This window comes from Zingiber officinale, chromosome 6A, assembly GCF_018446385.1.
Source record: "Zingiber officinale cultivar Zhangliang chromosome 6A, Zo_v1.1, whole genome shotgun sequence".
Taxonomy (NCBI): domain Eukaryota; kingdom Viridiplantae; phylum Streptophyta; class Magnoliopsida; order Zingiberales; family Zingiberaceae; genus Zingiber; species Zingiber officinale.
In genome coordinates this window covers 62,891,591-62,917,617 of record NC_055997.1, presented here as the reverse complement: position 1 = coordinate 62,917,617, position 26,027 = coordinate 62,891,591, and the positions used below count along the sequence as shown (strand labels likewise).

Genomic DNA, 26,027 nt, shown 5'->3' with positions numbered 1-26,027 from the left:
TTTGGAGAAATTTTTTTTACAAATTTATCATACCTAGGGCTCGAACCGTAATACCTAAGTGACAATCTGAATACGCTGCTGTTGTACCATAACCCCGGGGGCTAAGGTTTAAGGGATCATAGATGTGTATATGCATTGCGATTTGAGTTATTATTTATGTTTTCACTCTGCTAACTTAAATTATAAATGAAATGACAGACAAAATCGAAGTGCCTATTCACCCGATCGTCGCATCCAATGATTCTACACCTTCAATTGTGGCAAGAGACAGTTCTACACCTTCAAGCATTATAATAAGTTAAATATTTATTATTTATTTACTTAAGCTTCTAGGCAAAAAAATCAAGATACTCTTATTAGATATTTTCTGAAGCACCTTTGGCCAAAGATAAGAAAAACATAATAGATCGTGCAAAGCGGATAAATATTAAAAAAAAACTATTTATTTTCTAAATTAATTTAGAAAAATGGTCTTGCATCTAATTAGATAAATAATCACAACAGAAGAAATTATAAAACTTCACCCTTCATTAAAGGGCTACCGAAGCCCTTCTAGAAACTCCCTAAACGATTAAAGAAATACTTCAAAATTTAAATAATTAGACTTGTAGGACCTTGCATTGATCAAAAGGAGCCCTTTCAAAAATTCTAAATGGCATTGTCTTTGGAAATAATCTTCAACCAGCATTTATAGCGCCTCAGTTATAACCTCACTGCCGTTGCCACAAGTGCAAAGATGATTTAAACTAACTGTTAAAGAATCCTGGAAAATAAGAAAATTTCAAGCCCCATCTTATTTGATCACTTTACAACTCTAAGAGGAACATTATGTTCACTTTATACACAAATATTATACTCGTTCTACAAAGTCTGCAGGAGAGCCAATACTCAATCTTAGCTTTCATCGTCTCCAATTAAGTAGGGAAAGCAGGCATCCCTCGACGTAGCTTATCACTCCTTTGCTGTGCTATAAGCATCATGTTTCGCCAACGTAAATCAGTTGCCTTGGGCATTTAGATGAGAAATCTGAGACGAGAAATAAGATGCATTATTGAAAGGGTATTTACTAGGAATGTAAGAGGGCATCGCTGGGATGAACCTTTGAATGGTACTGACACTCTGTCTCGCCGGGCCTCTTGGGATCTATCTGCTAATCACAAGGGCATAGCATCAGTTCTCAGTCGTTTAAATTTCCATTGTTTAAATAACAATCATGTACAAATACCTAACAGAAAAAGAAACGTGTAAAGTGCATTTAATAAATCTGCAATTGGGTAAATCTCAAGACTGCAATTTACCATGGAGGGTAGGTAATATCTACAAGTACTCAGACTTAGAGCAATCAGAAGTTATGATCCAAAATGCTCAAATTGGGCCCCTCAATTTTCTGAACCAAAAATACTCAGCAATGTTAAAAAAAAAATCATTTTGAGTCAAGATTGTTTGGTGAAACAAATTGAGTGACTAAAAATATTTTTTAAAAGACAAATATTCATTTAATTCTACCTGCAATTTTAAAAAAAAAACAAATCAATCAGTTAGTCAAATTATTTAGTAAAAGAATTTGACTAACTGAAATAATTCAAATGGTTTGAAAGATAAGGACCTCTTTTAATTGATATTTGTCTTTGGAAAACACAAATTAACTTTTCTAATTTTAATCCATCAGATTGTTTAACCAAATAGAATGTCGACCTATTAATTAATTTTAATTCATTAATTTAATCTATTTTTAAAATTAACAAAAAGAATATTCATCTAAAATCAATTGGACCACCAATTTCTATTTTTAAAAAATTAACTAGAAGGGGCATTATTTAAGCATGTTTTTTTTTTTTTTTGGGGGGGGGTTGCTCTAACATTTATCTATCTTGTCTCAATATTTCACAAAAGGGAAAAAAAAAAAGCAAAGAAGTATAGTCTCATTGACTATCTCTGGGGTGACTGGTTTGACCCATGGAAGTTTTCTACCAGCCACTAGGATAAATCGGGAAGCGCATGCGGCGGCCAGTCCAGAAGCCCAGCATCTTTTAATTACGACCCCCCCTTTAGAGCAAAAATTCCTATAAATACGTCGTAACTGGGGTTCGAACCGCGGGTGTCTGGGTGATAATCTGGATGTCCTACCGCGACACCATGACCCCGGGGACAAATAATTCCAAAAAAAGGACCCCGAGGACAAATAATTCCAAAAACAAGAAACTTCCAATGATGGTGGATTGTAAATTATGTTTGTTAATATGACTTTAAAATTTTGACGAAATATATATATAGAAAAACAACTATCTCTGGGAATATAAGCATGAGAAATCTTGTGCATTCATGAATCCAAAGTGATAAAGGTCTTTAAAAAAATAATTTAAGCATAAACGGCCAATTACCTGATAACCATTGCATTCTGTTAAAGGGAGTGACGACGATGCGGCTGTTAAAGGATTTAGGAAATGAAATGCCCCTTGAGTTGGGCTAGGTGTCACAGGGAGTGACGACACACCACATGAAATTTGTTGCTCAGATCCACCAATTTGACAGGCAGGAAGAGCACCTTGTTCAAGGGTTGCTACAGTAGGTTCAGGATGATGATACTTACAATTCGCTGCATATTTGCAATTACCAGTACAAATATAGTATGGACATTCCTTCTCTCCCTATAATGTAATATAAACTTGTGAGGTGAAATCATGTGACAAACATGCTTGTTATGAATCAATATAAAGCAACACAGGGATGATCACATAGCATGACAAAATGAATAGTGGACTTACTGGTCTAACAGGAAGACCTAAGAAGTTCAATGCTAGTGGAGCGACTTCTATTTTCTTCAGAGAATGAGTGTACTTGCAGGATTTCCCATACTTGCACTTGCCGGATGTTTTGTAGAACTGCAAAATAGTTTGTTATAATCACAACAAAACAATAAAATTGGATGGAGGGGGTGTAGTATTTAATCTTAAACCAGTGATCCCATACTTCAACAGATCTAGCAAAAAAGAAGTCATAATAAAAGCCTATTAGTGTATTAACTCAAATACATAGAATGTGATCAATATGTTGGAATATACCCCTAAGTGGTCCGGTGTGACCATGGATTTTGATATTTGGACAAAGGGTTTAAATTAGGTCTTACTTTATGTTATGACTGTGTAGGGATTTAGGTATACACAATGAGATAATTTGACACAACCACGGTTGTGGGTACCTAGTGACTCAGGGTCTGTTGAGATCGGTGAAAGGTGGTATGGTGTACCTAAGAGACTACAAAATGAGAAGCATCGGAGGTAGCAGTTGTACATGGGAAGCAGAGTACGTAAGCAGATACAAAAAGATGACAAGGGGAGGGAGCCGAATGCTAGATGCATCTAAGGGACGAGAAGCTCAAGTGAAATGGTTGGAGCCACCACGTAAGCGAACAAGAAGGATGACATTGGAAGGGAGTTGAAAGCTCAACACATTTGAGGGACGAGAAGCTTGACGAGAGATCTCGTAGTGGCGGACAACGGTTGGTGAGCTAAGAGTTAGGAGCAAATTGTACTCGGGTGACAGTAACTTTCAACCTATGTAGACTCGATCATTAGATGAATCGTAGTCAACATACTAGTCGATTGAAAATGTTGACCAATTGATTGATGGTTTAGTTGACTAGAAAGTTGACTCAGAAACTAATAGAATAGTTGACCAATTGACTGTGATACAGGTTGGATGAAACAATCATAGAAGAAAATAGAGAAAAAGGTCACGATCCACTGGATTTGGTCAAGGTCAAGGTCAAGGTCAGTTGACTGATGGATATGGCTGATTAGTGAGCCTTGGATGAAATATTCATTGAGGTATCACAGAAAACGATCATGATCCACTAGAATTGCTTGGATAGTTGCGAGGAGGTATTAAAATGGTTTGAACGACTACGAACAAGATAATAAAAAGAACATTTGATTGTTATTTTTGTTGAGCCTTAATTGTCAAAATCTCTAACCTCTGTTGTGAGTCTCCTGTACATATTACAATCATCTTGTATAATATTTCTTCACCTCCGACACTTTATCGAAGAGGAAAAAAATATAGAAGATTCTAGGGGTGATCCACTATACGGATTATAAGTCGTGGACTAATAGTCTGGGGGCGACCAAACCATGTTAAATGGCTGTGTTAGTGATTGTGGTATGTGTGTCTGCTTTTATCTTTATTCCATTGCCAACTTTGTTTTTGTGGTCTTGCTACAGTAATAACAAGAGAAGATCAAGCTTTTTGACATTGACCATGGAAACATAACGCAAAGAATAGATAAAGTACATTGATCTAAGTAACTATTTTTCTACTATTAGATAAATCTTATCAATCCATGTTACCAAGTAGATAGATTAAGTTGAATTTATTTTTGTATCAATTTTTTTTTAATAGTTGCAAGATCAATGGTAAGAAAAAATGTTACGGTGCTGTGATTTTTCATACCCCCAATTAAAAGTCTGATGACATTTGCAAATATGTACACTATGGAGGAGCTACTAGTAATATTCCGTACCCCTTTAGTAAATATGTACTGGTATTGTGTGCACCTAAGGTTGTGCAAATGGTGAATTCTCCTAACACAACAAATTGTATCAAAGTCAAATTGATATGTGCTCCACCCCTTTTGAGGGTTCTTGAGCATTCCATCATCATTCTGTGTTCCACTGCCCACACTGTTGTCACACAGTTCACAACAATCTGTTTGTTTGTCAGGACTCTCCTTTGACTCCTCTGCATGCTTCTCATCTCTACCCTGACATTGCTCTGTGTTGTTTGGCGTAGCACAGTCTGTTCGCGTTCCACAACAAGTGTTGTCGTGTCATCCATAGTAGTTTATCTTCCAGCGTTATCCTTCTCACACATCGGTCTGTATAGTATACACTACTTTTGCAAGTTGTCCAGTCCTTCATGTGTTATCTGACATCACTCTTTGATTTGCCTGGCATGATTAAGGCATTCACCCCTTTCTCGCATGTTGTATGATGTGATTAGGGCATTAGGTCCTTCCTCCATGCTGTTCAATGCGCTTTCTCTCTCCACAAATAAGAAGTTTGTGTCGCTTGGTGTGAGCACATTCAAAACCTTTGCTTGTGCTCCTTTTTTTCCTGGAAGGAACCAAAACAATAGTTTGGAACCTTAACTAGATTTTAAGTTTGTTGCAACCGCTTGAGCTAGGATATCAATAACTTGTGGTGATTAATCATGTCAGATCTCTCTATTACCTTGATGCCACTAATCATAAATTCCACTACCATTTTTGTTTTTTTTCTATAATAACAATGGAGGAATTTAAAGGGAGGAACTATCTCTCATTGGTCGTTGTAGCTTGTGTAAAATTCATGGGTCAAGGTTAGCTCGACCATCTTATTACCCAAGCAACTGAGATTCCTGAGCCATAGAGCGATATGAGAAGGATGGATGTTCAATTACTCACCCTCATATCATAGTTCATTGATACTGATCTTATGAGTATCTTCTGCTCTTTATATGAGTGACATCATTCATGCTTATGACATTATTGATAGCTTGTTCTAGATGCATTAAAGTGACACCAAGATGGCCCGCTCACATAGGTTGCTTCCAGTTATTGCTATTAATCTAAGAGATTTATTTCCAATTACTTAATATCCAGAACATGCAAGATCGCTTTGACAAGCTACTTAAACATCGTGCTCCTCCATACAATCCGACCAGAATTAGGGTAAGTGAAATCTCATAGTCTAGGTGGCTCCTCAATTCCTCCCATCTTTAATGTGTGCACGTGGATATTGTGAGCCACAACTACAATTGATCATGCCGTTTTGATTGTTGACTTATCCTCTAGAAGGTCACGTCAGAATAGACCCAAGAATTCACACTGTGAGACTTGAGCATGTCAAAGATGCTACACTCTTTATGAATTTCCCCTGGTCATCCCTCTTATGTTACTCATATTTTGCATAGTCTGACAAGATCCCCATTGCTATGGTTGCTCAGTCCGCTTCAACGAATTCCACTATTGCAGTTTTTTTCGAAGAATACTCAGTTATTTCAACTCGAGGCAATTGTTGTTGCATCATCTCAACCTGTTAGCTCACTTGTCCATAGAGGTACCTTTTTGGCTTGCATAAACTATACCTGTAGATCATTCACTGGATCTTATATTTAGGAGCTCCTGAATATGTTTCTGGCAAGGCATTTTCTTTCTCAACTCTTAATCCACCACAAAACAATAGCTAATGAGCTACACTGATTTGTTAACGACATTAGAGATGTTTCTCTTTCACTCATTCTTTATTTTATATTCCTGAATTCACATTAAGTTTGTCGTCTATTAGTACACTTACTATAATTTTTAAATTGTTCAATCATTTTTTACTCTACTTCTGTCTCTCTCTTTTCACAATTTGTGAATGGGCAAGGTTAATGGTATCGAAAATAAATCTTGTGGACTCTATAAACTGGGCATACCCCTATTGTCATCAACATTTTCAACTACGTCTTCCTCTCTTCAAATCCACAATCATCTTAGTCATCCCATTTTTCCTCATTTGAAGCTAATGGTCCTTCTATTCTTCAATGTCTTGAATGTGAGTCCTGCCACTTAGGCAATCATATCATGTCCTATTATCCTAAAAGTGTTCACAAGCATGCTTCTGTACTCTTTGTTTTAGTCCATTCAGATGTTTAAGGTTCGAGTTTTGTCAACTCTACTTCTGGCTGGCTTTAAATAGTGGTCATTTCATTGATGACTACACTCAAATGACTGTCTTTTAATGAAAGAACAATCTATGCTTTTCTCTAATTTCCCTAGTTCTATATAGAAATTAATTTTTTTGACAATGGTAATGCTAAGGAATATTTTTCTTACTCCTAATCATTCTTATAGGGTAACAGTATCCTCCACTAGTCATCATGTTCATATACTGCTCAGTAGAATAGTATTGGTGAAAAGAACCAACATCTAGTCGAAACTGCTCGAACACTCCTTTTATTGATGCCATCCTCTGATCAATTGTATGCTTCCACACTTCTTGGCCAAATTCCTTTTATTGTATTTTTTTTTCCACAAGATACAACGTATGGTTCCACCAAGGGTGTTCGGCTGTGTTTGCTTGATCCATTTAGAGATCCTGCCATGATAAATTATCTCCTCTATCTATTAAGTACATCTTTGACAGTTACCAATGTTATTCCCTTTGTCACATCATGCCTATCTCAATTGATGTGATTTTCTTGGAGTTGACTTCAATCTTTCCTTCACAAATGTCTCTATTTGATTCATTTCAAGAGCTTCTTCCAGTTCTATACCACTATCTTTCCCCATCGCTACTATTGAATTTTTCCCATCTTTAGTTTCTGAGGCCCCACTGATGACTCATCAACCATCCCCTCCCTTGCAAGTGTACAATCACCAAGACAACGTGATGATGCTCCAACACTTCCACCAAACTCTCTCATGCTCCAACCACCTACTACTATCCTGAATTGCCTCCTGATTTAGATATTTTTATTACCCTTCATAAAGGTACTTCATTATCTTATGCTCTCCATCTCATCCTCATGTTTTTTTAACTTATGCTCTACATCTCCAAATATTATACTTTTTTATCCTCATTCTTCATCCCTAAAAATGGCTTAAAGGTTATATCAAATCCGAATGATAGTGGGCTATGATAGATGAGACAAATGCACTTCATTCCAACTACACTTGGGAACTTGCCCCTCTTTGTCTTAGAAAGTTTGTGAGCTGTGAATTGCTCTTTACAACTAACGACATTGTCAATCACCTCAAAGCTTGTCTAGTAAAGTGCACACTTAGATTTATGGGGTAGACTATCTTAATACATTTTATCTTATGACCAAGATTACTTTGGCTCATTTATTTCTCTCTAGCGGCTACTCTTCTCATTTCACCGAGATATACCACAAAGATAGATCTTCAGAAAGCTTTTGACTCAGTGCGCCGGCTTTCCTTCATGAAGCACTCAAAGGGCTGAGCTTTCCAGAGCAGTTTATTGCATGGATCATGGAGTACGTGACCACTACCTCCTTATTGGCCATCAATGGAAGGAGTTTCGACTACTTTTGGGGAGCTTGTAGATAGTGACAAGGAGATCCTCTATCACCATACCTTTTTGGGATATGCATAGAGATTTTTGGAAGACAATTGCAGCGGAGTATTATTAGGCTAGATTCAACTTTTATCCACGATGTGGACGCCTAAGAATGACTCATTTAGCTTACACAGATGATCTCCTTTTTAGCCAGGGTGATATAGCTTCAGTGGGCACATTGATCACATGTTTATAGGACTTCGACACAATTGGACTACAAGTTAACCGCTTGAAGTCCAATATTTACCTCATTGGAGTTGCTGATATGACATGGAGTAGGCTTTTGTTCATCATAGGCTTCCATGAAGGCACCATGCCTTTCAGATACCTTGGGATTCCACTAGCTACTGAGCGCCTACAGATATCTGATTACAACTTGCTGACTGACTCTCTGACTCGACGAATCAACACTTGACCGAGGAAGACATTATCTTATGCAAGCAAGGCACAACTTATCATTTCAGTGCTTCAGAGCGTCCAAAGTTTCTGGTTATCTATTATGTTATTACCATAGGGTATCATTGATTGCATCTACAACATCTTCCGGTCTTTCATGTGGATGTCCAAACACCCTCCAGTGTCATGGGCGAATGTGTAGACCGAAAGATGAGGGTGACATGAGATTGGCAAAGCAGTTTGCATTGGAGGGAGGAGTAGCCCGGGCTTATGACTTCCTAGTCCCAGGGTGCCAGGGGCTGGATAGTGTGGAAGTCCTATGTTTAGCCAAGTCATGCAGTCACCTCTAGGATGCTAGCACAATGGAGGCTTCCCACTAGAGATCGACAAGATTATTTGGAGGATTGACAACTTTTGCAGACAGGTGCTAGAAACACAATGTCTGCCTATTGTAGACTTATGCGTCGATGCCCATCTATCGGAGGACGATTAATTTCTTTGGACAACATTATCATAGGAGTAGGGAGATGACAAAGGCTCATCATTTGGTCTATGTCATCATTGATACATTATGTATGGAGGGCTCAAAATCGTAATTTATTTTTTGGAGAGGCATGGTTAGATGTAGAGAGGATATTTAGGAGTGTGCATCTATTCATATTTGATACTTGATCAGACATAATAACCCTAAAACCTCTTTTTGTATATTTTGGATATATGATATACCGTCCCCTCGGGACGGTCTAGTGGCTAGCACATGAGGTGTTGCTACCATAAGGTCTGGGGTTCGAATCTCGGCATAGTCGAGATAAATACCTCCCTTATGTGCTAGTCACTATTCCAAAGGTTAGTAGCCGCTCGTGATTTACCTCCTTCGTGTTGGCCCTAGGATGGGTTGGCGGGGGCGCTGGGGGCGAGCGTATTCGCCTTTTGCCACCATGGATATATGATATACCACTTTTACTTATATATATATCTTTCTTCATGGAGATCTATTAGAGAATGTCTATATGGAGCAATCTTTGGAGTCTATTGCTTAATGGAGACTAATATGATGTGTAAGCTAAAGAAGTCACCATATAACTTAAAACATCTCTGAGAGCTAGGTTTGAAACTTTAGTTCAACTCTTCTTTCATATGACAATACCATAGGTGTCGTGGATCACTCAGTGGTGCAGTGTCTGTGTAGTACATTATCATCAAAGGTGATAATTGATGATTCAACTAGCATTGTAAGATTGAAATCTTATCTTCATTAATATTTCTAAACTAAAGACTTGGCATACCTTAAGTACTTTTATTGCATAGAGGTGGCTTGTTTAGAAGAGTGCATCTGTATTTGATTGTATTAGCTATCTTTGAGGATGTTAGAATGGTAGGGGTTAAACTAGTAGATACACCCATGAACTCGTTAGCACTAGGGTTGGGAGAGTCACTCAGACTTTTAGGGAGATTGAATTATCTCATTTAATAGACCGGAAATATCATGAAACTCATGAAAATTCAAAATTCAAAATTCAAAATTTAATATGCAAAGGGACTATTCCACCTCTTTGGGGGAATATTCACCAGAATATGAATATTACAAATAGGCTATTAAATGGGCTATTAAATGAGATTCACCAGATTGCAAAGGGATTATTTCACCAGAATATGTAAATTTTTAAATTCAAAATTAAAAATTTTCATGGACCAAACAAATGGGCTAGTAGAATATGTGGATCATGAAACTTGTAATAGCATGAAGCACACTAACAAAGAATACTTGCTTCACCTCCACATTTTACATTAGAAGAAATGAAACAGAAACCTAAATAAGTGAAACTAGTGCGTAAGCAATTGTGATAGCATAATCTAAGTTCCTGAATTTTAAACTTAATGCAGTTTGTATAAAGAGCTAAACAAGAAACCTTATGGTGACTTAAAAAATTAGAAGCCATACCTTGCATTCTGGTATTCCAATTCCAATGTTTCCTGAAATGGCTTCTTTACTCATTTTCTCAGTAGCCTTTCAATTGCAAATTTGGGGAAGAACAAAGAAACTGAGATTTTATCAGAACCTTGTAGAATAACCACAAGTTTGATGGCAAAATAAAAGTTTCTAGAGCTGAGAAAAACAAAATTAGTTGCAAACTAAATACATGATTGGGATTATTGCTTCTTCTATTCTTTCAGTTTTCAGTCATGTACTCCTTTTTAGAATAAATAATTTAGTACCCCATATAAGTAATATCGTCTTTCATCTAACTCCATTTGTACAAGGAGATTATTAAAACAAACAGAATGATATCTGAAAAATTAAAATAACTAATTGGATTTTTAACAACTATGCAAAGCCATTTCAATTTGCAATTTTGATTTTTTGTGTTAAAAGTTTAGTCACAAAATTCAAAAAGGTATTATTCAATGATGCAAGGATGCCTGGAACAAATTGAAATGCTATTGCATGCACTCTGAGATTGAAGAAGGTAAAAGAGGCTTAGGAAGTTTTGGTTCCACCAAAGTTTGGAGAATTCTTCTCTTTGATGTAGGAGTACAGGTCACTGTTTTGAATGGAGCAGAATGGGTGACTAGTTTTGGTTTCCCAGCTTGGAAGAACTGGACATGGAGAAACCATAAAGTGTTTAGTGGAGTAGATCCATGGCCTCTGGCATCCATGTCAACAGTCTTGGGTACATCACTAGAATATTCTGCAATTGCTGATCCTGCCTGAAGCAGCAATGCCACATCCAACCATAACTAGGACCTCACAGAGAGTGTCAGGATTCCGCACCTTCTATTTGTATGAGATTGTTATACTATGATATCTGAATACTAGAGTAACTTAGGTGAAACTTAATAACCATGCAAAGCCACTTCAATTGTGCATTACATACTTGTAGCATTAAAAAATTCAGTCACAAATCTGATTGATCCAATCGAAAAGTTTACTTTATCGATTTGGTTATGATTTGCATACTAGGTAAACTTATCAACTTTGGTTAGGATTCATTCAGAACTTATAAAAACAATTAAAACCAAACAAAACCATTAAGTTTTTTATAATATGTATAGGTGTAATTATAGATAATTTAGTATGTTGATTATTATGAGTTCTTGGTCTTATTTATTCCATAATTAACACTAACCTTAAAAACAATCTTTTAATATTAATTTTAAGAGTTATAGTTTAGAAACCAGTTTTTTTCATTGAGTTTAAATTAATTTATATTTATTTTTTAATTAATGGTTTCAAACTAAGTGCAAAACTAAACAAAATTTTTGGTTTAGTTCAAAAGACAAACTAAAAAGATTTCCGTTCAATTTTGATTTGGATTTTCTAAACCAAAGAATTAATAAACCAATTCATGTCCGCCACTACTTGGAACATAGGTTTTAAGGAATAATTCATGGTTTAAAATATCGACCCGGGCCGAGGTTTCGATTCTAAACCGGAACAATTCACTTTGGTACCATATAGTACCGTGCCGACATAGTTTCAATATTTTTTAAATATAAAATATATAAACTTAAAATACCAAATTTAATCTAAATATTTAAAAATATAAAATATTTTTTTTAAAATATATATATATATATATATATATAATTAATGAGATAATTTAATTAGACTTTAATTTAATTATCGAATCATATATAGGAGTTGATTAAAATTATTAACATAATATATTTAATTAAAAGCTAAAACTTTGAACCTGGCACCCTACTCTGCGACATGTCAACAGCGACATCTAGACTAGCGCGATGCGTACGGAGGCCTTGCTGAGCCAAATCAATGCATCTGAAGGCCTCGTTAGGCCTGCACGAAGTGTTCGTGGGGCTTTAGGGTGCGTTGAGGCATGCCTGTGTCGGTCCGCGAGTGGAACGAAATGTTTCGCCCGTATCGGGTAAAGCAATACGAGATTTTAAACTATAGAATAATTACAAGAATGAAAACTTCACATCTCTGCATAACATTCTTATGATTCATTTCAATGGATTAAGGCAAATGCCACTCCATTGACGTTATTGTTATACATAGTCATTTATGATTACAAAAAAATGGATACTTCACATTAGACATGACCACTGCTTAGTTCAAGAGTCCCTTAACTTAAATTGTCGAAGCAGATTACCATTCACAATTCGGAATTGATTATGGTTCAAGTTACAAGTCACCATCTATTACGATTATTATTTATATTTTATTTTTTTACAAAATATAAATGTTGAAAAGTAAAAAAAGAAATTAAGAAAGGAATTGAAATTATTTGCTTTGTAATGGTAGTTCTTTCAATGTCAAAATCATTTGCCAGGTCTCTAGAAGTTGCATTACTTCTATCTTTTTATAGGTCTCATCCAATCATCAAGTAACGCTTAGCTTTCAAAGATTTAGGAACCAAAGTAGATCCTCTTTCATCTAAAATATTATCTTCAGAATCAAATATTTATTCCATAACAGTTGACAATCGACATGCTAGAATCTCCTTTGTTATAGTAGAGAGAACAGAATGACCTTGGATCTTCTGCGACAACCATTGTAAAATATTGAAATATGGTATGCTTTAAGTTTCACTGAAATCAAATGAAATCATAAAATCTAGAATTTGTGGATCCTAATGAACATATCTTACGTTCTTGTAATAAAAATTGTGCCTTTATAAGTTTTAAACTATCACTGCCACGGGGTACTTTGTGTTTCAGGTGCATTACTTTCTAATTCATATTTCAAACTATAATCATTATAAATATCTTATAAATTATTTCAAATATTTTGTACAATTAAAGTATATTAAGAGAAGAAGAATTTTTAAATAGTACCAAAGCATCATAATACATAACTAATATTTCATGCAAAATATTTAATTTAAGTTAAGAGTCTAAAACAAATTCAACTAAATAAATATTAGAAATATAATAAAAATATTTTTCCCATTTTAACATTGCTAACACATAGGAAGCCAAAAATTCATTAGTGTTATATTCATTTAAATTCAAGCTAAGCTATGCTACAAAAATTCAACTAAATGACACTAAGCTATGCTACAAAAAAATTTCTAAATGACACCAAATAATTATTTAATTGCATCATTAAATACTTTTAAAATTTTTTATAAAATCTTATGATTCATCTCAATGGATCGAGTGTCAGTTCAAGTTCACTTCTTTGCAGAACATTCTTATGATTCATCTCAATGGATCGAGTGTCAGTTCAAGTTCACTTCTTTGCAGAACATTCTCATGATTCATCTCAATGGATCGAGTGTCAATGCCAATGTCATTAATGTTACTGTTATACGTAATCATTTATTATAAATAAAGGGCATCTAGCCATCATTTCAACCAACAAAAAGTTACTATTCATGGAGGCACTTGCAAGTCTAAGAGTGATAAAATATACTCTTTGAATTCAAGTTTACGCTAGTAAAAAATGATTTCAAAAAAAGGTGGGCATTAAGTCTTTGTTGGCATGCTTTAATGCTAAGGCAGCGAACTTGCCAATCTGGTGTCTACAAATAGGAATGCTTTTAAAGAATTGTTTGGCCCACACAATGAAAAAACAGCTGATGCTAGAGAAATCACTTCTATGCATTTTGTAAAACTATGCAAATTGCCACTCTGATAGAAGCTCTTCAAAAGTTAGGACCATTGACAAGATTTTTATGAAACTTTTGGAAGGATTGGGAAACCTAATCTACAAAAATAATCTTTAAGAAGATTGGAGAAAAGAACAAGTACCAACTAGAGATGCTGACCTTGCTATCTTCTTGTTCCCACCTTGAATGTTTCTCCACCTCATCAGCCTATTAACAAAAGGTCAAGAAGAAAATAAAAAAAAACATTGTACTTTGATTATAAGTTGAGAGGAAAAACATAATGCATAACTGAACTTATGGACAGAATAATTGACCTTTTTCTCACTTTGCTCAAACTTTTTTAAAGGGAGGTTTTTGCTTTCCAATTACTTTATTTTGAAACTAACAAACATATATCAGAGAAAAATATGAGGTTATTGGTATGCTAATGCAAAGAGCGCTAGCTTCACCTTGAAATTTTACATTGAAAGAAAATATCAGAGCACCTCAAAAGAATTGGTAAACTAAATTATGATTTCATAATCTAAAATTATTTTTGGATTTAACAAACTTGGCATATGAATATTTGAGAAATTCATGCAGTTTGTGTAAAAAGACAATGGAAACTTAAAAGTAAGAAAATTGTTATTTGCATTATGTGCATTACCCATTTCTTCAGCAGCCTTTCAAACACAGATTATGAATAGGAAAAAAAGGAAGAAAGTAAGATTTGAACAGAAGCCTATGGAATAAAGAAATTTAATACCATATCAAAATTACAAAAGCAAAGAAAAGAAACCTTTTGCAAGTCAAATAAATGATTGACATTATAGCTTATTTATTTGCATGTTGTTGGCTCTTATATTTTCCCCCATTTGCACAGCTTGAACATAATTTTATCATTCAGTACTTCTTCCTTCAACTAATTCTATTTGTAAGAAGAGTTACACAAATTTGTACTGAGAGTTGCACACATGTAACATTAAAAGTTCAGTTACAAATCCGATTAACCAAATCGAACTAACATGATCCAAATTGAAATTTTAGTTTATCGATTTAGTTTCTGTTTGGTTACTAGGTAAATTTATCAATTTTGGTTGGGACTCAGTTGGAACTCATAAGAGCCATTAAAACTGAACGGAAACATTAAGTTTTAAAAGGTGATAAGATATATTCTTTGAATTGAAGATTTTGCTAATAATACATGAGTTTTTTAAAGGTGGGCATTAAGTCATTGTTGGCATGTTTTAATGACAAGGAAACGAAGTTGCCAAAAGCAAAGAATGCTTTTAAAGCATTGAACGATGAGAGATGCTATAACCTTGCTATCTTCTTGTTCCGATCTTGAACTCTGTTTCTCCACCTCGTCAGACTGTTAACAAAAGGTCAAGAAGAAAATATAAATAAATGCATTGTACTCTGATAGTCTGATTATAAGTGGATAAGAAAAAAAAATGCATAACTGCAAGTAGACAGAATTATTGACCTTTTTCTCAGTTTGCTCAAACCTTTTAAAAAGAGGTATTTGCTTTTCAATAGCATTCTTTTGAAACTAACAACAAAAAGCAAAACCATCTCAGTATCAGTTCACAAGAGGGTTCTTAATTAGCAAATAGGAGATGCAATCCCAAAGCTCAGATTCTTGCAAAATATCAGAGAAAAGTATCAGGTTACTGGCTTGCAAAATGCAAAGAGCACTTGCTTCACTTATAAATATTACATTTTCTAAAATAATAGAGAACCTCAGAAGAGTTGGTAATCCAGAAACTAGTGAAACTTGTCTAAACTAATTTATGATTGCATAATTTTAAGTTCTTGCATTGCACAAATTTTGTATATGCATACTTGAAGAACTTTATCTAGTTTCTGTAAAAAGACATAATAAAAGTTAAAATGTAAGAAAACTATATGTTGCAGTCTGTAAGAAAACTATAGTTTCCCAAAATAACTTCTTTACCCATTTCCTAGAGATTTGATTGAAAGCCTATATAACTAAGAAAATCGATAAGTATAAAAGTTATTGTAAAGCAAACAAATGATTGAGATTATTGCTTCTTTATTTACATGTTGTTGGCTCTTATAATCTCCCCTATTTGCTCAGCTTAAATAAATAATTTTATGTATTTAATACTTCTTTTTCTTGAACTCTCTCTATTTGTGCGAAGTGATTTTTAAAATAAATAGTATGATATTTGAATACTAGAATAACTTGACGGCACTTAACAACCATGCAAAGCCACTTCAATTATGAGTTGCTCACTTGTAGCGTTAAAACTTCAGTAAAAAATTTGATTAACCAAATCGAACTAAACTGATCCAAAAAAGTTTAGTTTATCAATATAGTTTTGATTTGGTTACTGGGTAAATTTATTGATTTTGATGGGGATTCAATTAGAACTTGTAAAAACAATTAAAACCGAACAGAACCATTGAGTTTTTTTTAATAATGTATAAATGTAATAATAGGTAGTATGTTAATTATTTATTTATTGGCATTATTTATTACCTAATCAATACTAACCATAAAATTAACCATTTAATATCAAGTTTAATAGATTTATTGTTTAGAAACTAGTTTCCACATTGGTTTTTATTTTTTAATTAATGGTCTCAAACTATGCCAAGTCTAAACCAAAATTTTCAGTTTGGTTCAAACCAGATTAAAATGGTTCCATTTTGATTTGGATTTTCATAAACCAAAGAATTTGAGTTGGGTTTTAGTTTTCTTCACTAAACAAATAAACCAAATAATGTCCAGCACTAGATAGCACACAAACTTTGCAGAATAATCACAAAAATGTATACTTCACATCTCTGCCCAACGTTCATATGATTCATTCAAGTGTAAAAGCCACCAATGTTATTACTATACATAGTCATTTCTTATAAATAAAGGGCCTCTAGCCATCATTTTGACCAACAAAATGTTATATTATACATTGAAGCACTAGCAATTCCAAGAGTGATAGCAATTCCAAGACTGATAAAATATACTCTTTCAATTAAGCTTACACTAGTAATAGATGACTTTTAAAAGGTGAGCATTAAGTCTTTGTTGGCATGCTTTAATGATAAGGCAGCAAACTTGCATATCTTGTGTCTACAAGCACAAATGATTTTAAAGCATTGTTTGGTTAACACAATGACTAGACGTTGTACTATCTGATGCTAGAGGAATCACATGCATGCATTTTGCAAAATTACTCAAATTGCCACTGTGATTGAAGCTCTTCAAATGCTAGGGCAATTGATAAATTTTTCATGAGGCTTTTGGAAAGATTTGGAGACCTAATATACAAAAGCAATCTTTAAGATCGGAGGAAAGAACAAGTGGCGATGAGAGATGCTAACCTCCCTATCTTCTTGTTCCAACATTGAACATTGTTTCTCCGCCTCATCAGCCTGCCAACAAAATGTCAAGAAGAAATTAAAAACAAAAGCAATGACGTTTTTGCATAATTGCACTTATGGACAGAATCAATGACCTTTTTCTCAGTTTGCTCAAACTTCTTAAAGAGACGTTTTTGCTTTCTAATAGCATTCCTTTGTAACTAATAAGTAAAAAAGCAAAACCATGTCAGTATAAGTTCACAAGGCGGTTCTAAATTAGTAAACAGGAGATGCAATCCTAAAGCTCACATGCTCACAATAGAACAGAGAAAGTGAGGTTACTGAATTATTAATGCAAAGAGAACTTGCTTCACCTCTAAATTTTACATTGAAATAAAATGTCAGAGCATCTTAGAAGAATTATGATTGCATAATCTAGAGTCCTTTAATTTCACACACTTTGCATATGCATAATCGCAAAACTTCATGCAGTTTGTGTAAAGGGACATAATAGTAAAAAGTAAGAAAATTATATCTTGCATTCTGTTAATTCAACATTTCTTGAAATGACTTCTTTACCCATTTCCTCAGCAGCGTTTCAAATGCAAATTATGAATAGGGAAAAAAAGGAAGAAACTAAAATTTGATCAGAAGCCTATAGAATAAAGAAATTTAATAAAGTATAAAAAAACCTTTTGCTAACCAACCAAACAAAATGATTGACATTATTTCTTCTTTTTTTACATGCTTTGGCTCTTGTATTTTTCCCTATTTGCTCAGATATAAATAATTTTCTGTATTTATAACTTCTTTCCTTCAACTACATTTATATGTACCAGGAGATTATTAAAACAAATACTATGATATATTAGTACTAGAGTAACTTAGATGGAACTTAACAACCAAGCAAAGCCACTTCAATCATGGGTTGCATACTTGTAGTGATAACAGTACAGTCACAAATCCGATTAACCAAATCGAACTAAACTAAATCCAAATTCAAAAGTTTAGTTTATAGATTTGGTTTCCGTTTGGCTGTTAGGCAAATTTATTGATTTTGGTGAGAATTCAGTTAGAACTTATAATAACCATTAAAACTGAACAGACCCATTAAGTTTTTTATAATATTTATAATGTAATTATATGCAATTAGTATGTTAATTAAGCCAAGCAAATCTAAACCAAAATTTTCAGTTTAATTCAAGACAAATTAAAATGGTTTCATTTCAATTATGATTTGGATTTTTCTAAATCAAAGAATTTTGGTTTGGTTTTACTTTTCTTCACTAAACTAATAAACCAAATCATATGCACCAATTGTCAGCACACAAGCTTTGTGGAATAATTACAAAAAATGTAAGCTTCACATCTCTGCCGAACATTCTTATGAATCATTTTAATGGGTCGAGTAAAAGCCACGACAGTACTGTTGCACATAATAATTTACTATAAATAAAGGATCTCTAGGCAACCAAACAAAAAGGTATTATTCATGGAGGCACTTGCAAGTCCAAGAGTGATAAGATATACTCTTTGGATTCAAGCTTAAGCTATTAATAGATTTTTTAAAAGGTGGGCATTAAGTCATTGTTGGCATGTTTTAATGATAAGACAGTGTACTTGCATATTTGGTGTTTCGGTGTCTACAAGGAAGAAAGCTTTTAAAGCATTGTTTAACCCACACAATGACTAGTGACTCTACTATCTGATCCTAGAAGAACCGCTTGTATGCATTTTGCAAAATTATGCAAATTATCACTATGATTGAAGTTCTTCAAATGCTAAGATCATTGACAATAATTTTCGTGAAGCTTTTGGAAGGCTAATCTACAAAAGTAATCTATAAGAAGATCGGAGGAAGGAACAAGTGGCATGAAAGATGTTAACCTTGCTATCTTCTAGTTCTGATGTTGAACAATGTTTCTCCAACTTGTCAGTCTGTCAACAAAATGTAAAGAAGAAAATAAAAACTAAGGCATTGTATCTGATTATAAATTGATAGAAAAAAGATAATAAATAACTGCCCTCATGGAAAGAATTATTGACCTTTTCCACAATTTGCACAAACTTCTTAAAGGGAGGTATTTGCTTTCCAATAAAATTCTTTGGAATAGCAAAACCAACTCAGTATAAGATCACAACTGGGTTCTTAATTAGCAAACAGGAGATGCAATCTTAAAGTTCACATGCTTGCAATATATACCTAATCTACAAAAGTAATCTCTAAGAAGATCGGAGGAAGGAACAAGTGACATGAGAGATATTAACCTTGCTATCTTCTAGTTCCGACATTGAACAATGTTTCTCCACCTCATCAGTCTGTCAACAAAATGTCAAGAAGAAAATAAAAACTAAGGCATTGTATTCTGATTATAAACTGATAGAAAAAAGATAATGGATAACTGCACTCATGGATAGAATTATTGACCTTTTCCTCAATTTGCACAAACTTCTTAAAGGGAGGTATTTGCTTTCCAATAAAATTCTTTGGAATCTAACAAGCAAAAAAGCAAAACCAACTCAGTATAAGATCACAACAGGGTTCTTAATTAGCAAACAGGAGATCGCTGCGATCCTAAAGTTCACATGCTTGCAATCTATACCTAATCTACAAAAGTAATCTCTAAGAAGATCGGAGGAAGGAACAAGTGGCATGAGAGATGTTAACCTTGCTATCTTCTAGTTCTGAAGTTGAAAGGCATTGTATTCTGATTATAAATTGATAGAAAAAAAGATAATGCATAACTGCACTCATGGAAAGAATTATTCACCTTTTCCTCAATTTGCACAAACTTCTTAAAGGGAGGCATTTGCTTTCCAATAAAATTCTTTGGAATCTAACAAGCAAAAAGGCAAAACCAACTCAGTGTAAGATCACAACAGGGTTCTTAATTAGCAAACAGGAGACGTGATCCTAAAGTTCACATGCTTGCAATATATAAGAGAAAGTACTAGGTTAGTGAATTGCTAATGCAAAGAGCATTTGCTTCACATGTATATTTTATATTGAAAAAATAAATAGAGCACCAGTCTGAATTAAATTTTGATTGCGTAACCTAAAGTTCTTAGATTTCACAAACTTTGCATATGCATAGTTGCAGAACTTCATGCAGTTTGTGTAAAAAGACATAATGCAACTTAAAAAGTAAGAAAACTATATCTTGTATTCTGATAATTCAATGTTTCCTGAAATGACTTCTTTACCCATTTCTTTAGCAGCATTCCAAACACAAATTATAAATAAGAAAAACAAAGGAAAAAGTGAGATTTGATCAGAAGCCTATAGAATAAAGAAATTTGATAACATATAAAAGCTACAAGATCAAAGAAGAAAAACCTTTTGGAAACCAAACAAATGATTGACAATATTGCTTCTTTATTTATATGCTCTTATATTTCCCCATTTGGTCAAATAATTTTCTGTATTTAATACTTCTTTTCTTCAACTAACTCTATCTGTACTATTTGTACTAGGAGATTATTAAAATAAAAATAATATGATATATGGATACTAGAGTAACCTAGATGGAACTTAGTAACAGAGCAAAGCCACTTCAATTATGAGTTGCATACTTGAAGCATTAAAGTTCAGTCACAAATCCAAACCAAATCGAATTAAACTGATCCAAATTAAAAAGTTTAGTTTATCAATTTGGTTTCAGTTTGTTACTACATAAACTTATCAATTTGGGTTAGGATTCAGTTAGAACTTATAAAAACCATTAAAACCAAAACGGAACCATTAAATTGTTTATAATTTGTAAAGTGTAGTTATAGGTACTTAGTATGTTAATTATCATAATTCCTTGGCATTATTTATTTCCCAATCAGCACTAACGTTAAAAAATAATCTTTTAATAATTTTAATAGAATTATTATTTAGAAACTAGCTTTTACATTGATTTTTATGTTTTTTAATTAATGGTTTCAAACTCTGCAAGAGAAAAACATTTAGTTCAAGCCAATTAAAATGGTTTCATTTCGATTATGATTTGGATTTTTCTAAACCAAAGAATTTTGGTTTGATTTTACTTTTCTTCACTGAACTAATAAACCAAATCCTTTTCACCAACTAAGTTAGCACTCAAACTTTGTGGAATAATTACAAGAATGTAAGCTTCACATCTCTGCCCAACATTCTTATGATTCATCTCAATGGGCCAAGTGTCAAAGCCACTGATGTTATTGTTGTACATAAACATCATTCTCACCGACAAAAAAGGTACTATTTCATGGAGGCACATACAAGTCCAAGTGTGATAAGACACACTCTTTGAATTCAAGCTTACGCTAATAATAGATGACTTTTTAAAAGATGGGCATTAAGTCATTGTGGGCATGTTTTAATGAAAGGCAACGAACTTGCATATCTGATGTTTACAAGCAGGAATAATTTTGAAGCATTGTTTGGCCCACACAGTGACTATAAAATTGTACTATCTATGCTAGAGGAGCCGCTTGTATACATTTTGTAAAATTATGCAAGTTGTCACTACGATTACAGTTCCTCAAATGTTTGGACCATTAACAAGATTTTTCATGAAGCTTTAGGAAGGATTTGGAGCCCTAATCTACAAAAGTAATCTTTAAGACGATCGGAGGAAAGAACAAGTGGCAACGAGGACCTTGCTATCTTCTTTTCCTGACGTTGAACAGTTTTTCTCAACCTCATCAGCCTATCAACAGAATATCAAGAAGAAAATAAACCAAAGGCATTATAATCTGACTATAAGTTGATAGAAAAAAAGATAATACATAACTGCACCCATGAAAAGAATTATTGACCTTTTTCTCAGTTTGCACAAACTTTTTAAAGGGAGGTATTTGCTTTCCAACAGCTTTGTTTTGAAACTAACAAGCAAAAAATCAAAACCATGTCAGTATAAGTGCAGCAGAGGGTTTTTAATTAGAAAATAGGATATGTGATCCTAAAGCTCGCATGCTTGCAATATATCAGAGAAAAGTATGAGGTTACTGGATTGCTAATGCAAAGAGCACTTACATCACCTCTAAATTTTACATTGAATAAAATGTCAAAGAAACCCAAAAGAGTTGGTAATCTGGAAACTAGTCTGAACTAAATTTTGATTGCATAATCTAAAGCTATTGGACTTCACAAACTCTGCATATGCATAGTTGCAAAACTTCATGCAGCTTGTGTAATCATACATAATGCAAATTAAGAAGTAAGAAAACTATATCTTGTATTCCTATTAATTCAACATTTCCCGAAATAACTTGTTTCCCACTTCCTCAGCAGCATTCCAAACACAAATTATAAATATGAAAAAAAGGGAAAACTGAGATTTGATCAGAAGCCTATAAAATATAGAAATTTGATAACGTATAAAAGGTACAAGAGCAAAGAAAAAAAACTTTTGGAAACCAAACAAATGATTGAAATTATTGCTTCTTTATTTACATATTCTTAGCTCTTATATTTCCCCATTTGCTTAGCTAAAACAAATAATTTTATGCATCTAGTACTTTTTCCCTTCAACTAACCATTTGTACTATTTATACAAGGAGATTGTTTAAATACTTAGTATGATATCTGAATACAAGAGAAACTTAGGTGGAACTTAACGACAGAGCAAAGCCACTTCAAATATGAGTTGCATACTTTAAGCATTAGAAGTTCAATCATAAATCCTAATCAAATTGAACTAAAGTGATCCAAATCGGAAAGTTTAGTTTATCGATTTGGTTTCATTTTGGTTACTAGGTAAAGTTATTGATTTTGGATAAGATTCAGTTAGAACTTATAAAAAAGGACAGCCCGGTGCACGAAGCTCTCGTCATTCAGTTAGAACTTATAAAAACTATTAAAACTAAACAGAACCATTAAAACCAATAAGTTTTTTATAATATGTATGTGTAAGTAAATACTAATTATAAGTATTTAGTGTGTTCAATATTATGATTTCATGGCATTATTTATTTCTGTTAGAATATTGTAAATATAATAACTAGGGGTATTATTGTAATTATGTTGTATATCCTTCTATATAAGTCAATAACTCCGTAGTATCTAATACACGGTTTTCTCTTAACATGGTATCAGAGCCAAATCCTAATTTTTTCGACGTCGCCACCAATTCCTGCCGCCATTAGTCATGCTTGGACGGGGGCAAATCTCTCCCGATCTTTCTTCTCCCTCTCGCGTCGCTCGCAAGCACAAGCGCCGCCTCCTTTCCTTGCGCACCAGTAGAGGCATCTCCTTCCCGATCGCGAGCACAGGCCGCCGCTGCTCTTCCTTATGCGTGGAATATCCTTGTGTCGCCGCAGCCAACCCTAAATTTTCCAGCGCCGTCGCAGCAAGCCCTAAATTTTCCAACGCCGCAGCATACCCTTAATTCTCTCCGTGCCTGTCTTCAAGGTGTTGCGACGTCGCCGAAGAGTTGAGCTACTACCCTCTTTCACCGAACAGATCAATGCCTACCTCCAGCACTCCAAAATCGGATATTTCGATCTTTACCAACTACATCACCGCATCACTCTCCTCCGAGCAGTTGGATGGTAAGAACTACTCCTCTTGGGCTTCTCACATTGAGCTTTGGTTTGTTGGATAGGGTTATGAGACACATCTCTCTCAAACCGAAGAAGATGTCCAAGTCGCCGATCGTCCTTTGTGGAAAAAGGTTGACGCCTAGTTGTGTTGCATTATCCAAGTCACCATCCATCCATCTCTTAAGGATGTCTTCCGCACTCACAAAACCTGTAAAGATGTTTGGACACAGGCTCAACAACTCTTTACAAACACCTCTCGGCGACTCTATCAAGTTTGTGAAGATCTCATGACCATCCTCTAACCATCAAATTAAGGATTCAATATCAACGTATCTGGGATCGATCTCTAGCCTTCTTTGTGACTTCAATGAACTACTTCCACCTGCGGCCACTCCTGTTGCAGAGCTTGAAAATCGGAAGAAGTTTTTTTATGTCTCTGGCTTTATATGGTCCGCTCTCAGATTATTCTCATGTTCATGATCAGATCCGCAGCCCCACAGAAGCTACCATAGACAGTACCTGGGCGACTCTCCTCCGTGTCCCTGCCAAAGTCTTGACGTTGCCTCCTTCCGTTCCTAGTAACTCGTCAGCTTTGGTCTCTCGAAACAACAACAGATCTCCGCCTCGTAAGGGTGGCAAAGGACGTCCTTGGTGTGATCACTGCCACCGACCAGGACACACGATTGATAAGTGTTGGAGTCTGCATGGTCGACCTCCTCACGCTGCTCAGGTCGTTCAGAGTTCTATTGCTTCTTCGGCTTCTGCTGCGCTGCCGTCACTAGATCCGACCCGACAACCTTCCTATAATGACTTTCTGAAATGGTTTGAGGATCGTCAGGCTTCTGATTCCACTGCTACTGTTGCACACGCTGGTAATTTCTTTGGAGTCTGCATGGTCGACCTCCTCACGCTGCTCAGGTCGTTCAGAGTTCTGTTGCTTCTTCGGCTTCTGCTGCGCTGCCGTCACTAGATCCGACCCGACAACCTTCCTATAATGACTTTCTGAAATGGTTTGAGGATCGTCATGCTTCTGATTCCACTGCTACTGTTGCACACGCTGGTAATTTCTTTGCTAACATATCTCACTCTTCAGGTCCTTGGGTTCTTGATTCTAGGGCCACTGATCATATCACTAGTAATAAATCTCTATTTTCTTCTCTCACTACTTCTGGTTATTTACCAATTGCCACCATGGCCAATGGTTCCCAAACTGAGTCTAAGGGTATTGGTATTGTTCATCCTTCTCCGTCTCTTTCCATTCATAATGTTCTTTATGTTCCCGGAGCACCCTTTAATCTATTGTCAATAAGTCAACTTACTCGGTCTCTTGATTGTGTTATTTCTTTTACTAAAACGTCTGTTTCCTTACAGAACCGGAGTACGGGGAGGATGATTGGCTTCGGATATGAGTCTCACGGACTTAATTGGATTCAACAACCCTCTCTTGTTGGCTCGGCGGCGGCATCTCCACTTCTTATTCATGCTCAGTTGGGACATCCAGGTCTTGATAAGTTGAAACAATTACATCCTAGTCTTTCTCACTTAGAGTCTTTATCTTGTGAGTCGTGTTCGTTAGGTAAGCATGTTCGTAGTTCTTTTTCTCCTCGCACTGTGAGTCGGGTTGCACCCCCCTTTGCTTTGGTACATTCTGATGTTTTGGGTCCGAGTCGTGTTTCTTCTACATTGGGATCACGATATTTTGTTACTTTTATAGACGATTTTTCCCGTTGTACATGGTTATATCTGATGAAGGAACGTTCAAAATTATTTTCTATTTTTCAATCTTTTTTTCATGAAATCTAAACTCAGTTTGGTATTTCTCTTTGAACTTTGCAAAGTGATAATGCACGCGAGTATCTTTCTACTCAGTTTCGTTCCTTCTTGGCATCTCATGGTGTACTGCATCGCATGTCTTGCCCTTATACCCCTCAACAGAATGGGGTTGTAGAACGCAAGAATCGTCATCTCCTTGAGACCACTCGGACTCTTCTTCTCCATTCTCATGTTCCTCATCAGTTTTGGGGTGATGCCGTACTTACTGCGTGTTATCTTATCAATCGTATGCCTTCTTCCACTCTCCAGGGTAAAATACCTCATCATATCCTCTACCCACATAATCCTCTTTATCCTTTAC

At 34.9% G+C, this 26,027-nt stretch overlaps 1 protein-coding gene across 9 annotated transcripts in view; it reads right to left on the bottom strand.

Moving 5' to 3' along the window:
- Positions 1–771: 771 nt before the first annotated feature.
- The window catches only part of LOC121996435 (zinc finger CCCH domain-containing protein 65-like), a 39,955-nt gene continuing 14,699 nt past the window's right edge, over positions 772–26,027 (bottom strand). Inside the window, exons 7-22 of one of the 9 annotated variants that reach the window (XM_042550407.1) lie at positions 22,169–22,234; positions 22,009–22,059; positions 20,155–20,220; positions 19,812–19,877; positions 19,652–19,702; positions 19,271–19,321; positions 17,539–17,604; positions 17,405–17,455; positions 15,540–15,605; positions 15,375–15,425; positions 14,234–14,281; positions 10,441–10,506; positions 2,766–2,882; positions 2,382–2,648; positions 1,100–1,150; positions 772–1,026 (exon numbers count right to left, since the gene is read on the bottom strand). In XM_042550407.1, the coding sequence (XP_042406341.1) occupies positions 997–1,026; positions 1,100–1,150; positions 2,382–2,648; positions 2,766–2,882; positions 10,441–10,506; positions 14,234–14,281; positions 15,375–15,425; positions 15,540–15,605; positions 17,405–17,455; positions 17,539–17,604; positions 19,271–19,321; positions 19,652–19,702; positions 19,812–19,877; positions 20,155–20,220; positions 22,009–22,059; positions 22,169–22,234 (1,164 nt within the window). In that variant the 3' untranslated portion in view covers positions 772–996. The remainder of the gene's footprint in view (positions 1,027–1,099; positions 1,151–2,381; positions 2,649–2,765; positions 2,883–10,440; positions 10,507–14,233; positions 14,282–15,374; positions 15,426–15,539; positions 15,606–17,404; positions 17,456–17,538; positions 17,605–19,270; positions 19,322–19,651; positions 19,703–19,811; positions 19,878–20,154; positions 20,221–22,008; positions 22,060–22,168; positions 22,235–26,027) is intronic. The other 8 variants (XM_042550408.1, XM_042550409.1, XM_042550411.1 and 5 more) reach the window with 8 other exon arrangements.